General features: G+C 42.7%; 1 protein-coding gene across 1 annotated transcript in view; it reads right to left on the bottom strand.

Annotated features, from left to right (window-relative positions):
- The window catches only part of SPIDR (scaffold protein involved in DNA repair), a 198756-nt gene extending 185675 nt beyond the window's left edge, over window positions 1–13081 (bottom strand). The window contains exons 1-5 of the mRNA XM_072330289.1: window positions 12944–13081; window positions 7085–7231; window positions 6170–6248; window positions 5199–5378; window positions 2655–2812 (exon numbers count right to left, since the gene is read on the bottom strand). Coding sequence (XP_072186390.1) covers window positions 2655–2812; window positions 5199–5378; window positions 6170–6248; window positions 7085–7231; window positions 12944–12958 — 579 coding nt within the window. The 5' untranslated portion in view covers window positions 12959–13081. The remainder of the gene's footprint in view (window positions 1–2654; window positions 2813–5198; window positions 5379–6169; window positions 6249–7084; window positions 7232–12943) is intronic.
- Window positions 13082–13866: the final 785 nt, after the last annotated feature.

Raw genomic sequence — 13866 nt, forward strand, 5'->3', positions numbered from 1 at the left:
TACAGAAAAGCTGGGGAGGGTCTCTATCAGTGATTATAGAGACAGGATTAGACATTAGAAAGAAATCTTTACTCAGAGGGCAGTGAGGCACTGGCACAGCTGCCCAGAGAAGCTGTGGTACTCATCTCTGAAGCAGATCAAGGCCAGGCTGGACAAGGCCCTGTGCAGTCTGATGTGGTGAGAGTTGTCCATGACCATAGCAGTGGATTTAGAACTAATCTTTAAGGTCCCTTACAACCCAAACCATTCTGTGAGATTTCATATAATCCATAAAGTATTCATAAATTGCAAATAATTTAAACATTGATACAACATTGAACTTAAGCTCATAACACAAGACCTCAGCACAAGTCAAAGTAGTTATTACCAGTGCACCTAAGTTTGTGAGACCAATTCTGAATTCATTTGATAATACTCTGGAAAACATGCATGCTTAAAAAATTAACATTAACTTCTGTTGTTATTCTAGCAATGCTGTCTTCAAGCAAAACATCAACAAGGCATCCTTCACAGACAACCGAGAGCAGAGGAGCTCTCGGAATAAAACCTTCTGGGATAAGGCCTTGCTAGAAGAACTTTGTTCTGCATCACCTTAAGCAAAAACTCAACCATTTTTAAGTCAAAGAAAATTTAGTAATTACAAAATAAAACTCTCCCGCCCCTTAAAGACATACAAATGAAAGCTAAGTGTGACTGTCCTATCTTTCACACTTCTTTTTCCAAAAACTCTGAACAGAAGCAAAAATTAGCTCATAGTTGCTCACCACAAGACTAAATACAACTTGCCTTCCTCATTCTCTGCCGGATAGCTTCACACATCAGAGGCAGCTAGCTGCTAAGAAAGGCACTGCACAGGACTGAAGATGAAACAGACTGAAATGGGACTCCTTTTACACCTGACACAAGCAGAAGTTTCATCTCTGTACCACTACAGGTCTTCCTGCATAGTTAATTGTCGATGAGTAGATTTTCAAATACTAATATATTGGGAAGAAAACAGTTATTCACCTTTTTATATTTCTCAGTAGAAACCTAGCACAGTTTCACCATATGTAAATAGTACAATAAGGGTATCTGGCAGCAACCCCAAACCTCTAGAACCCCCTGGTATTTGTCATATTTTGAAGTGGAGTAAAATAAATGTCAAGGTCTTTCGATTATCCACACACTTCATTAGGTTCCAGAGCTTTAGTAAATACCACAGAAATGATGATATATCAACATATTTCTTTCTTCCTTCCCAAACCATAAACTACACCACAAAACCAAGAGGCTTTTTTTTTTGAAGGATACTCTTAAAGCAAATGACCTCCTGCGGGGAGCACTTCTTTTGTATTCTCTTTTGGAACCACCCCAAGTGCTTCTGCTGTTTTTCCTAGAAAAAGTGCATATCCAAAGAATGCAAACGAAAGCAATCACTGGGGCTCTACCCTTCCACATACACCAAATTCCCAAAGGAAAGTTCACTGGTAGGGCTGACCACCCATGGAAATCCCCACTGACTGGGAAAGGGAAACCTGCAAAGGGATCGTCCCATCCCATTTACTCAGGGACTCTTGCAGTAGTGTAAATATTCTGGTTAAGATTAAACAATTTTGTTCCACGTGTTTGCACCTAAAAAGCCCTCGCATGAGGGCTCTCCCCTTACTAATACTGAAGCGTCTCACAATTTATCCAGCTTCCAACTACAGTGGGGTAACACACTGATGTAACAGAAGCGGGACGACTTTCTACAGCTCGCACAAATCCCGGTTCCGTTCCCACTGGTTGAATCCTCCGCGGTAGCAGGGAACGGCCCGGCCCGTCGCAGCGCGGGCTTGTGGCACCCCCTAGCGGGCAAGGAGGAGACAGCTGGAGGCCGGCGCCAGGCTCCCGACGGGCTGCGTACCTTAGGGTGTGGGGGCTCGCCAACCGCACCCTGGCACTACCAGCACTTTTTACTTCTGCCTTTTCCTGAGTTCTCCAATCCTCATCACTAAAAAGACAGTCCTATATTAAGTTAGTCTCTTACCTCACCACTGCTTGGAGAATATGCCCCATGCACAATTAACTGAATTTGACAAATAGTCAAGCTCTCAAAGCACTCCAGAGAAATAAGACACTGTCTGACCCAGCACATAACAGGAAATTGACATCAACTTGCTGGAAAAAGCCATTAGACAAGGGCTATGGAGAATCCAGATCACCACATTCCTGGTAAGAAATCTATCCACTTAACCATCTTGTTGTGCACATGTTGAAATACAACAAAACCCATTTATATTAAGAATAAACTTAGTGATTAGACAGGTCGCTCAGAAAGACTGTGGAGTCCCCAAGCCCAAAGGGACTCAAAACACAACCACACAGCCCTGAGCAATTCACTCTATGAGACCTTCCTTTGAGCACAGGGGTTGAACTGGATGATCTCCAGAGGCACCTTCCTATCTTAGTCATTCTGTGTCCCAGCAATCACACAACCAGTTTCTAGGTGTGGGGCACTGTTGGTTTTGAGGTTTGGGAGTCAAAGAAAATATCCCAAAGCTCATGTAAACAAGGGTCCTTTCTAAGGTAAGGCAAACAGAAGCTTCACACACCAAGTTAAGTGCAATGAGAATATGCTGCATAATTATAGGAGGAAAAAAACCTTATTTTAAAAGAAAACCATTTCTTACCATACAAAGCTCATCATTCTCCTCTTTGACAGGCAGGGAATTCAGATTTGTGCAGGAGTCCGTGTCAGATATCTCCAGTGAGCTGCCATCTTTCTCAGATCCGTCACATTCATCTGTAGACTCACTATCCTTCTCCCAGTCAATAAACTCCGCTTCATCTAAAGAAGATTTGCAATAAAGTTTCTTATTCATTCACATATTCAAAAATATGAATGTAAACAGTAAAACATTAATCACCCATGACTCGTTTTAGTTGTTAATTTCCTAGGATTTAGAGTAGCTTTGTTTTTTTCCATCCAGTTGCATTGGATTTTTCCCAAGTGTACTTATTCAAAATTAACTGTTAAGCAAAAGCAAATACTTCAGACAGTGACCTGGAAGAGCTGCAAAGCTGATGGAAGTTAACATCTGTTATGAGTGGTAACTCCCACTCCTACTTGAAATGGTAACCTTGTAGAACACCATGGCCAACCACACAGGTCTGCAAACCAAACCTCTGAGCACATCAGACACATGTTTGTGTTAATTTCTCCTGAGCAATCAGGCACAAGAAAACAAGTGTTTACCTCAAACAAAGAACAGTGACAAACTGGCAATAAACACAGATGCAGATCTGTTCTTTCTCCACACTCATGACCAAGTAGTCCAGAAATACACTTGTACTCATTCAAAAGGATCTTCTGAAAGGCAGTGGAAGCCTGAGTTGCCGTAGCAGCCCTCCTAAATGCTCCCTTCAGGTACGAGAGTCTCAGAACACAAGCTACTGGCAAAAAGAACCTCATTCCATTTTGAAAATATGAAGCTTAGAGGAAGAAAAACAAGGACCTGAGTTTTCCTTGTGTTGCTTTAGCAGAAAGCAGAGAAAGGAGGCACCTCCATGTAAAGACGCTCCAGGCATCTCTACAGATACGTGAAACAGTGGTAGTTTGTTCTGCTACATGTTAAACAGTTTCTTCACAGAACTTCCTAGTGCTGAAGCCACCCAGGCAAATAAAGAGAAAGCTCTGGTTTGCCTGTGCATGAATTCATTTCTGTTCCTAAAAAAAAACCAAGGAAGCTGTATAGAAGAAGTTTTAAATACAGCCACTTGTGACTAGTTTAGCACAGAGAGGTCTCTGGAAGCTATGAGGCACACTGCATTCAGCTTCTGATGGCAGTATGAATCCCAGGTTTTATCTTATCACACTTAGGTGCCAGAACTTCATTTCCAAAAGTAAACTTCACACAAAATGGCATGTCACATTTAAAATATTTTCTTAGCTATTACCCCCACACTTCCAACTGAACATCTCTAATATGCATACACAGATATCCATGCACAATACTACAATTAATGCACATGATAATTAATTGAAAAAAAGGGGAAAAAAAATTCTATTATAGTGGGGAGTTTCCTTACAGCCCACTGCCTTCAACAACTCAAATCAGAGAGTTGAAGAGGAAATGTTTTTATTTCCTTGGTACCTTCAAGCAGGTACATAAAACATCAGCTTTGCCATTTACATAGAGAAACCGAATTTTGCTACCTCATGTGAGTAAAAGCAAATCCGTGTACTGCCTTTTTTAAATTAAGAGCTGTATTACATATTTGTTACTGAACTGCTTATTATAAGTGATTGAGAGAATTATAAGAGAATGATATCAATAGCATGAAATGCTTGAAAGTCTCCCGGTAAGCAGATTAAAGTCCACAAAATTAACAGTCCTACTTCTAAAAGAACAAAAGCAATTACTAAGAATTACAACAGATGACCAGATATATCAAAGACGTGTAAAATCAACGACAAATACAGAAGAACTAGGAAGGTCGAGTTTGCTGTAAACCAAAGGAATGTGCTTAGCCAGAGCCACAAAAATACCATAAATTAGTCAGTTTGAAAACTACCAGATAGCCAGGATCCAAAGCCTGCCTGTAATGATTCAGATCCATCTCAAGTAATTACATTGAAAATACCCCTTGACAAGTTCTAATGCAAATTAAACATTATCCTAATCATTTAGTATAATAAAGCACACTAAATTTTCCTGTCTTCAGCTGTACTGCTTTAATCAAAGTCTATGCTATCTGTCACCCCCTGCTTCAAAAAGTAGAAAGCAAGTCCTAGAAACAAAACTCATGGTTGCTTGCACAGTACAGCTAGCAGAGACAACAAGGAATACTGTGTGCTGAAATGAGAACTCATGCCACGTAAAATGATGTTATCTGCAGCTGCAAATCCTGCCACGTCTACTCAGTGTTATGTAGAGACAGCAATGCCACTAGTAGAACAGAGCAGGCAGAGGAAGGTGTTCACAACCCCAGCCTCTATGAGCACAGGAAAGGAAATGATACAAAATGCTACTGGACTCCAAAGTTTAATTTCTTGGACACAATTCATAATGAGAGGTTATACTATATTTGCTGATACTGATGGAAAAAGATCCTCCAAATAATCTAAACTCATTTTAGTTGTGTCCTTTAAGCAGAATGATCTCACTGTATTTTTATTACAGCACTTGAAGCTTACAAGGTTTTCTGACAAATCTGCTTGTGTTTGAACTTACCTTCATCACTTCCGTCCTCTAACAAAAAATGTCTGCCCTGTGACTTCTCTATTTTGGAAGTGAGACTTTTTTTGCTGTGTAACCTTGAAATCGATGTTTTATCTTCATTATCTGAGAAATCACTGCCGCTAGAGGTCCAAATTATGTCTTCAGCATCCTTAGAGCTTTCAGCAGCAGATCCTATTAGAGAGAATTGTTAAGTTTTAGATTGTTACAGAAATATAGTACAATTCAACTTAAAATCCTTAAAAAAATTAAACTATACTGCTTTTGAACTGGAAAAAAAAACTTACCAGTTCTGTCAGCAAGCAAGAGATGAATATTGGAAAGTTAACTTAAATACTTCTTGTACACTCATGCTTTATTGTCATTTTGATTCTGCTGCTAGAGCAAGTAGAAAAATGAAGGCTAAAGAAATCATTGCCCTATCTCTCCTTTCCTCTGGACTCAGAAAGTGAAAGATACGAGGCAGTCCCTAAGTCCTCATACTGCTCACTGTGCCTAGAGTTCTTTTTCGATCACAACACTAAACAGACCCAGGTACATACAGAAGACTGTGAATGCAGGATGTTGACAAAGTTCCATTTCACTCTCTATTCCTCATACTTAGAAAATACCTTGTTTCCCACACACCTGCTTCTCAGTCTCTAAGATGAATAAGAATTATCTCACCCTCCATTTAGACAGCCACAAGTTGGTTTTCGCTCCTTCCTCTTATAATTGTGGACAATGTTCTGTCCCTGCTAGGATATGTACTATATACTGTACTAGTAATACTCTGCCTGTTCAAGAGCAATAGCTAAAGTTGATGCAGTTTCACAGAATTGGCATTCTAGGTAAAGAGAGGAATTCAATCAAAATAGTACGAAAATAGAAAAAAAACAGTACTTTTAGCAGCTTCTACCTTGATAAGGGGCAAAACAAAGTGGAAGTCTTTTTGACAATACCAAGATGACACTGCTGTAACATACCAACTGGGCTTTCGGCAGTTGTTAGGAGTGGTCCAAAGTGCTTCTTAGTCTTGGTTTTATTGGCAGCAGGTCTTGATGACTAGAAAGAGAGATGTAATCAAGATTATCAATATTGTGTTAAAATTGTCCTTGTATTACTATACTTCAACACTGTTATTAAACACCCACAACTGAGCACATCTTCAGACAAATTTTTCAGTCTCCTACTACACTGCAGTACCATGAGAGCATTAACAGAAAAGCTGAATTTTCATAATTGAGGAAAATATAAGCTCAGTGTGACAGTGACAAGAATTACATCTAACCTTGCAAACAACAAAAGCCACTATTTTCAGCATTAGTGTCAAAAGGGGGTAAGGAAGACCATGCTTGATAAAGCACATGCCCTGTTCCAAAGTTGCAGACAGAAGCCTTCTGTGGTCCTGTCTCTCTTTCACTAAATCCCACAAGCTATGTAACACTATGACTGCTCAGTACCAGAAAGAAACAAAAACAAATCAGTCCAAGATTATTTTCGACACACAGCCCTTTCTCACTCTGAGCTGGCTGAATATCTCAGTTCATGACCAAGACTAACATAGAAAAAAAATACACTTAATTTGACATATAATTCAAAACAGAAGCTGCAAGGTCATGGAGCAGTATTTTTCTACAGTGAATTCTTTGTTACAATCACACTTTATATCTAACTAGAATTCTTCTAATGCAAAATAAAGACATTTTGTTCGATTTTTAGTTTTTTCAAAGGAAGAAACAGCTCCCAACCCCAAATGTTAAATTACTTTTAAATAACACAATCAGGGACAATACAAAAAAGGGTGACTATTCAGTCAAGCATGTTTCCATACATCCAGTTGGCTTTTCTTTAAAAAACACACTTTCTGGTGTAAACCTTTAAGCAAGCCAGCATTTTACCTCCGGCATAGAAGTACTCCGGAAGCCATCCCCACACTTGAGCCATGCATTGGAGATTGAAGCAGCAGCCACTGATGTCCTGACACTTGGTTTTTTCAGCTGTAGGGCTGTCTCATCTGGGAAGGACGCATTCCAAAACCGCTTCCGCTAAGAAAAAGGAACCCGTCAAAAGCTGCACGCACATAATGCTTCTCAAGTGAAATGTATTAAATCTAGAAATTCCCCTTTCCTAAATACTTCCAACCAAGCTCCATATTTTAAAAGAGATGGAACAAGAAAAGTTTTGAACACCTCCAAGCATTTTTTAATGCAACACCACACAACAACAGTTGTGCTAATTGTCATGGGTAAATAAGATCTTTGACAAGCGTGCTATTTGCTATTCACCTAACCTTCTGCTTCTAGTACCTGTTAGCTGCCCAGTGAAGATGACAGTCCTAATAGCAGCTCAGTAACATATGACATAACTGCACAGTTCCTTCAAACTCTTTTAATCTGATTGAATTCTGTGTTGTGCAGGAGGTCAGACCAGGTAATCAATAGCCAGTGCTCTGTTAAACTACTGACAGCAAAATACCAAGAATCCCAGACAGAACTCTTTCACCTTTAAGAATAACATTTGTTTTCAGCACCATTTCTCCACAACGGTATATCAAGTGTTGCTCTTTCCTTATGTGCAATGCAAAAGTCACTTGGACTAGCAGGTAAGCTATGAAAACAGGCTCCTCATCCACATCCAGAACTAATTTCATGCAATACATTTTGACATTTGAAACCAGTTTAAACTGTTACCTGTAAGACTCTACATCAGTTTACACATATAAATTGAACTTGAGCATGATAAAGACTTCAGTTCACCCTGCCACTGAAGCTTAGAAAACTGTGATTGTACCTTCCTGAATATGTTCCTACTTATATTTAAGCACTACATCAAAGCTACATTAGTCAGCACAAAGATAGGAGGAAAGAAAGAGGTCATGGGCAGCTTTTGTGACTGATTACATGCACTTGTTTCTCTCCTTAACTTCTGAGTGCTCGCCATAATAAAAAAGGTACTTCCAAAAGGCATACAGTGAGCAGCACCTTGATTTGTCCCTTCAGTCAACCAGCCCTGTTCTATACACTAAACAAGTCCTAATTATAGGCTGAAACACAGCAAATAGTATCAGGCACAAATATAATGCCAACTGATTTGTAACCCCACTGAAAGGCTTTGCCTGTGTGTGCGCTGTCAGGACTTCTAAAGCTCTGCGAGATAAAATTTGCAGAACAAAACCTGCAGTACGTGGCAGATCAAAATGCGGTTCATCCAAGCATGTTTCTTAACGGGGGTACTGCAGTTTGAAAGAATGTGTATCTGTGTGTAACATCACTAGGACTTGCTCGGGGGTTTACAGTACACAGCTTTGGATGGTCAATTAAAAGCAGAGCTGGTTGCAAACAACTGAGAAAGCCGCACAAATGCATGCGCTAAGAGTTATGTAAAACAGGCTTTGTAATGATTTTCTATTGTCAGGAAGCATTTCAAACACACAACTAAAGAATGTCTCCGTCCTGTTTCTCACCACATTATCCTTAAAAAAAAATCATTACATCCCTTTTCACAGAGAATCCCTCGGTTTCTCTGCACTGTAAGTACCAGGGGAAGCAAAAAGAACACTGCATAAGTGTGCCACAGCAGATGAGGAAGCATCAGTGTTGTACAACTGCCACACTTTGGGAAGGCACATATGAAAGCAGGCACACACCGTGTGTATGTATGCATATATATACATACATGCACAGTGTTTGTAAAAAAAGAAAAATAGACCTTGTAAAACACAATTCCACATGCCTAAAACAACTCGTGCTCGTGCAAAGCACACATTTTAAATAGAAAGCTGTAATATGAATGCCCTGTGTAACAGAAAACTAAGGTTAGATTTACAGACAAAGCTCACAAGACAAATACTCAAGGACACAAGTGACACTGCTGAGTTCTCTGGGGATGAAGGCTCCAACCATCAGCCACAGCAGCAGCTCTGCACACAGCTCATGGGCGCTGTGGGACTGTGCCTGTGCTGGGGAAGGAAACAGTTGTGCCAGCCAACCCTGCGGAGCTGCTGCTCCCTCACATCTCTGCACAGAGACCTGCTGCCCATGGGAATACACCAGCTGAAACACAACCAGCAAGGTTCAGAGCTTCCCTGACTCTGCTCCAGTCTGTTTCAGGGCAACAGGGAAACTGATAGTTGAAGAAACTTGCCTCTTCTCTCAAGATTTATAACAAAGCCAGTCCAAAGGACATGCTGTTCCTAAAGAACTGCAGCATGAACAGCGAGTTCTTTTCACCTCAAGTCACAAGGTTAATCTTTTTCCTCTGGCATAAAAGCGGGACACAAGAATAATTATCAGTGTTATGCATGAAGCATCCAAACCCAAGGTTGTGGTATTAAAGAAAACACTACCAAATGAAGTTCAAAAGAGCTAGACCATGTAGATCCAGTGCATCTCAAAAATCAAAGGGACTGCAGGACAGAGGGCCACTAAATAATCTTGTGGATTTGAGCGCAGAGACAAAACATACCCTCTGATTTTGAGTTTAAGTTCAGACTGGGATGGCTACCTTACGCAGCAATGGTCTGCTGACCTCTGTTCATGGAAGCATTGTACTTTTTCTCTGGAGTAATTCCTTTTAAGTAACAAAAAAATAACAGCACTGCATGTGTCCTGGATTAGGATCAACCCCTCCGTGCCAAAGGCACATAAAACAATGCCTGCCCCATTTACCCCTGAAGTAACTCTCAACAAGGTAAAGGGCAAATCAGCCTCCGTGGGTAGGGGGGGGTGCAATGAGAAGTGAGACAGTGACACTTCAATAAGTATATAATGACTGGACACCAGGCTGCTAAATGTATAGGGCTGGAGGGCTGGTTTTGATTTTTAACTAGATGGTCCTATCCAACTCAACCGATCTATATATCATTACTTCTGCAAATGTTTGTAAAGCAGAGGCACCCTAAATGACTGCAGTCATTGGGCCCATATGTTCAATGTCTACTGACTGCACATAGCCCTTTACACACCAGAAAATCCCAACTCCTTGAGCCTGTGCCCAAGAACTACAACACAAACCCCCACAAAAGCATAACCCAGTACAGTACCTACTGCATACACCAGCAGCATCTCTTTGACACATCACTTTCTCTAACACACAAAAACAACACAGGCTGAAGGACAGAAAGGAAAAGGTTTTGCTCTATGACTCCTTCTGCTACTGACATGCAGATCCTCAAGTCGGCTGTACCACTTAACAACAGAAGTTATTTCAGTACAATTGTATTCTTCTCTAACACAGAGAAGGCAAGACGCCGAATATTTCAGTTCTTGATCCCAAAAAGCTTCTGAAGGCACTGCAGAAGAATACAGTGATATCAAAAACTGACCAACAGCCATTCTCATCTTTCACCTTCAGTCTTAACATGAAAAGACTCATAAACAAGAACAAAGGAGCTCCAGGCTGTAAAGGCCCAATTTTAATACAGCATGAAACTCAAACTGACAACAGAAGTCTCATTCGCAGCAGAACTCTGCATTCATGCCACTGAGTTCCTTTAAGCATAGCTACCATTCTCAGTGCCTGCATAGAAACTGGGGTTTGAAATATTAAAATATCCATGTGTTTTAAACCTTCAAGAGAGGATTTTTAAAAGAGGCCGTATTATTCCAAGCCAAGATTGCTTTTTCCATAATGAAAACCAGCATCACCCTTTCCAAAGTCAACTGGCAAGAATACCCACAGTCTTAACTCAGAAGTGTTCTCACCAAGCTGTGATCACTTGCAAAAAATGCTGAGCTGCATAACTACGGTCACAGTGACCTGGCATTCCTCCTTCCAGACTGTCAGCATCTGCTTCAAAATACATATATATTACTTCCCAAAATACTCCTCCTATTGATGCTGATACATGGGACTGATATTCTTACATTTCGAAACTCACATGTTTCTGATCTTTATGTCTGCTAATGAAAGGCTGTTTTCTTATTAACTGATCCTTATGTGGATATATACACACAGCTGTGTAATACCGCCACTTGAACATGGGGTGTTTTTTCTTTTAAACCTACACGTGCTTGTGTAAGCATCAATACACGTTACTGTAGTAACACTGAGGGAGAAAACCCTTGTGCAATAAGGACACGATTGAAACGCACTTTATACACACAGCTTGTGCCACGTTGTAGTTAGACATAAATCTGTGCTCTACCATTCAAACTGATGAGAACAGAAGTACATAGAAAAGCTTTCTCAAGATTACCTTATCTGAAACATTTCAGATACAATCATAACACCACACATTAGCTAAATTTCAGGATGGTTTATTTCTTAAAATGGCTCAATTAATAGAATAGTCAGCAAATGCAGAGGGCTGCTGGCTCCTCACCTGGCCAGCCTTTGACACAGTAACTAGAAGCAGTGTTTTTGTCTACAAAATATGACCAAAAGCTGTCATCAAATGCCAGCACCACCTAGTTCAGCCATTGCTGCTCACCTGTAGCTTTTCACAGAATCACAGAATTATAGGGGTTGGAAGGGACCTCTAGAGATCATCGAGTCCAACCCCCCTGCCAAAGCAGGCTCCCTACACCACGTCGCACAGGTAGGCGTCCAGGCGGGTCTTGAATATCTCCAGAGAAGGAGACTCCACCACCTCCCTGGGCAGCCTGTTCCAGTGCTCCGTCACCCTCACTGTAAAGAAGTTCTTGCGCACATTCGTGCGGAACTTCCTATGCTGAAGTTTCAGCCCATTTCCCCTAGTCCTGTCCCCACGCACTACTGAAAACAGACCAGCCTCGCCACTATGGCTCCCACACTTCAGGTATTTATAAACTTGGATCAAGTCCCCTCTCAGCCTTCTTTTCTCAAGGCTAAACAGACCCAGTTCCCTAAGTCTCTCCTCATAGGGGAGATGCTCCAGGCCCTTCACCATCTTTGTGGCCCTCCGCTGGACTCTTTCCAAGAGATCCCTGTCTTTTTTGTACTGGGGAGTCCAGAAAACCACCAGTCCATGATTTTCAGTGCCTTTAGAAGAAGATATTGTACATGGTAGAGTAGGTTACCTTAGGCCTGATGACATTTTTCAATAAAGATGGGCTTCAAACTTAGCTGTACTTAAAGAACCGTTGTGAAATACTCACAGCCTTTCCACCCACGTGCTAAAAGGAGAAGTGACTTTCTTTAAGCACCTACACCTGACATTTGAAGCCTGTACAAGGCTACCCAGAGAAGCTGCGGGTGCCCCATCCCTGCAGGTGTTTAAGAGCATGCTGGACGGGGAGCAAGCAGAGCAGCATGAGCTGGCGGCCGGGAACGGCAGAGGATTGAAACAGGGTGATGTTTAAAGCCCGCCCCACCTTCAGCCATGCCGTGGCTCTCCGCATAGCCGCCAGGCGGCAGCACGAAGCCGCGGGGCACGGAGCAGGCGGCAGCCCGCACGGCGCGTGTCTCCGCTTGGCTCACGGCCCGCCCGCGCCCTCAGAGACCGAGCCACGATGAGACCAACACGGAGCCCGCTCGTCCCGACCGAAGCCCCGGGCTTTATTTTCCCCGGCTGCCACCGAACCCGCCAAGCCCGCTCTGCGTCCCTTCAGCGCTCCCAACCCACCACCAGGAGCGGCGGGTCGCCGTGAGGCAGCGCACCCCCACGGCACGACGCGGGGAGGGCCCGCCACCACAGCGCAGACCCGATCCGGGCAGCCTCAAGGCCAGAGTTCCGAGGGCGGGCAGCGGGACCTGAGCTCTCCCTGAGGGGAGCACGGCGGGTATCCCGCCTGACGCAGCCCCCGCCCGCACAGCCCCCCGATCGCGCACGCAGGTACCTTCCTACTGGGCATCGCCCCCGGCAGGGCGGCCCGAGCCGCGGTCACGTGTCAGGGGAGCCCAAGGGGTGTGGCGACGAAGGAACCCCCGGCCCGGCCGCACCGCCTCCCGTTCCAGCTTTGGCGCCAACGCGGCCGCTGCTCTTCATTGGGCTGGATGGTGACGTCACGAGGGGCGGTACTTATGGTGGAGATAGTCGCGCATGCGCGTTTCAGCGCCTAGTCTTGGCGGCCCTTGTGGCGCTGTTGGGTGTGTGGGGTCGATTGGCTGTGGGGGCATCCCAGTTATTTTTAAATGCTTTCATGTGGTCTTGAGAAGGTCAGTGCTGGTGTAAAGAGGGAATGATAAACGACCTTTGTGGAAGAAAAAAGAAGAATCATGCTTTATATCGCAGCATAACTAGAAGTTGTACAGAAGGCGCTATGTGACTAATTTTTGTTGTTAGACCATAATTGCATATATCTGCAGCTATAGTTTATGGTTTGTGTTTTTCCCAAGGCACCCTGTGGCCAATACCCATCTCGCATTCCCTTTGTAAAACTGCCTCTAATTAAAGTGCATTTTGCAGAGAGAGAAGAGCCAGAATCGTCATCTACAACTCACGCTGCCTTTGATTGCCACGTTCGAAACAGCGTTAAAAGCCTTACGTTCACATCCTTCCAGAAGCTTGCAGTGTTTCCAGTTACCAGATTGACAAATTAGTTCGATTATGCATCGTCAAAGTGGTTTTCTTTGATATTTCAAGAGGTATCACTGTGCTATTCAGTTAGGTTATGTTACAGCTAAATCACAGAAATACTTAAGCCACAGAAGTGAAGCCAGATAAGTGAATCTGCTCCATTTTGTTCTGTACATAGTCTCCTCCTGAGCATTACAAGGTACTGGCATCTGGCAGAATTTCCTTCTATGGGATTATGAGAAA

This window comes from Excalfactoria chinensis, chromosome 2 (assembly GCF_039878825.1).
Source record: "Excalfactoria chinensis isolate bCotChi1 chromosome 2, bCotChi1.hap2, whole genome shotgun sequence".
Lineage (NCBI taxonomy): Eukaryota > Metazoa > Chordata > Aves > Galliformes > Phasianidae > Excalfactoria > Excalfactoria chinensis.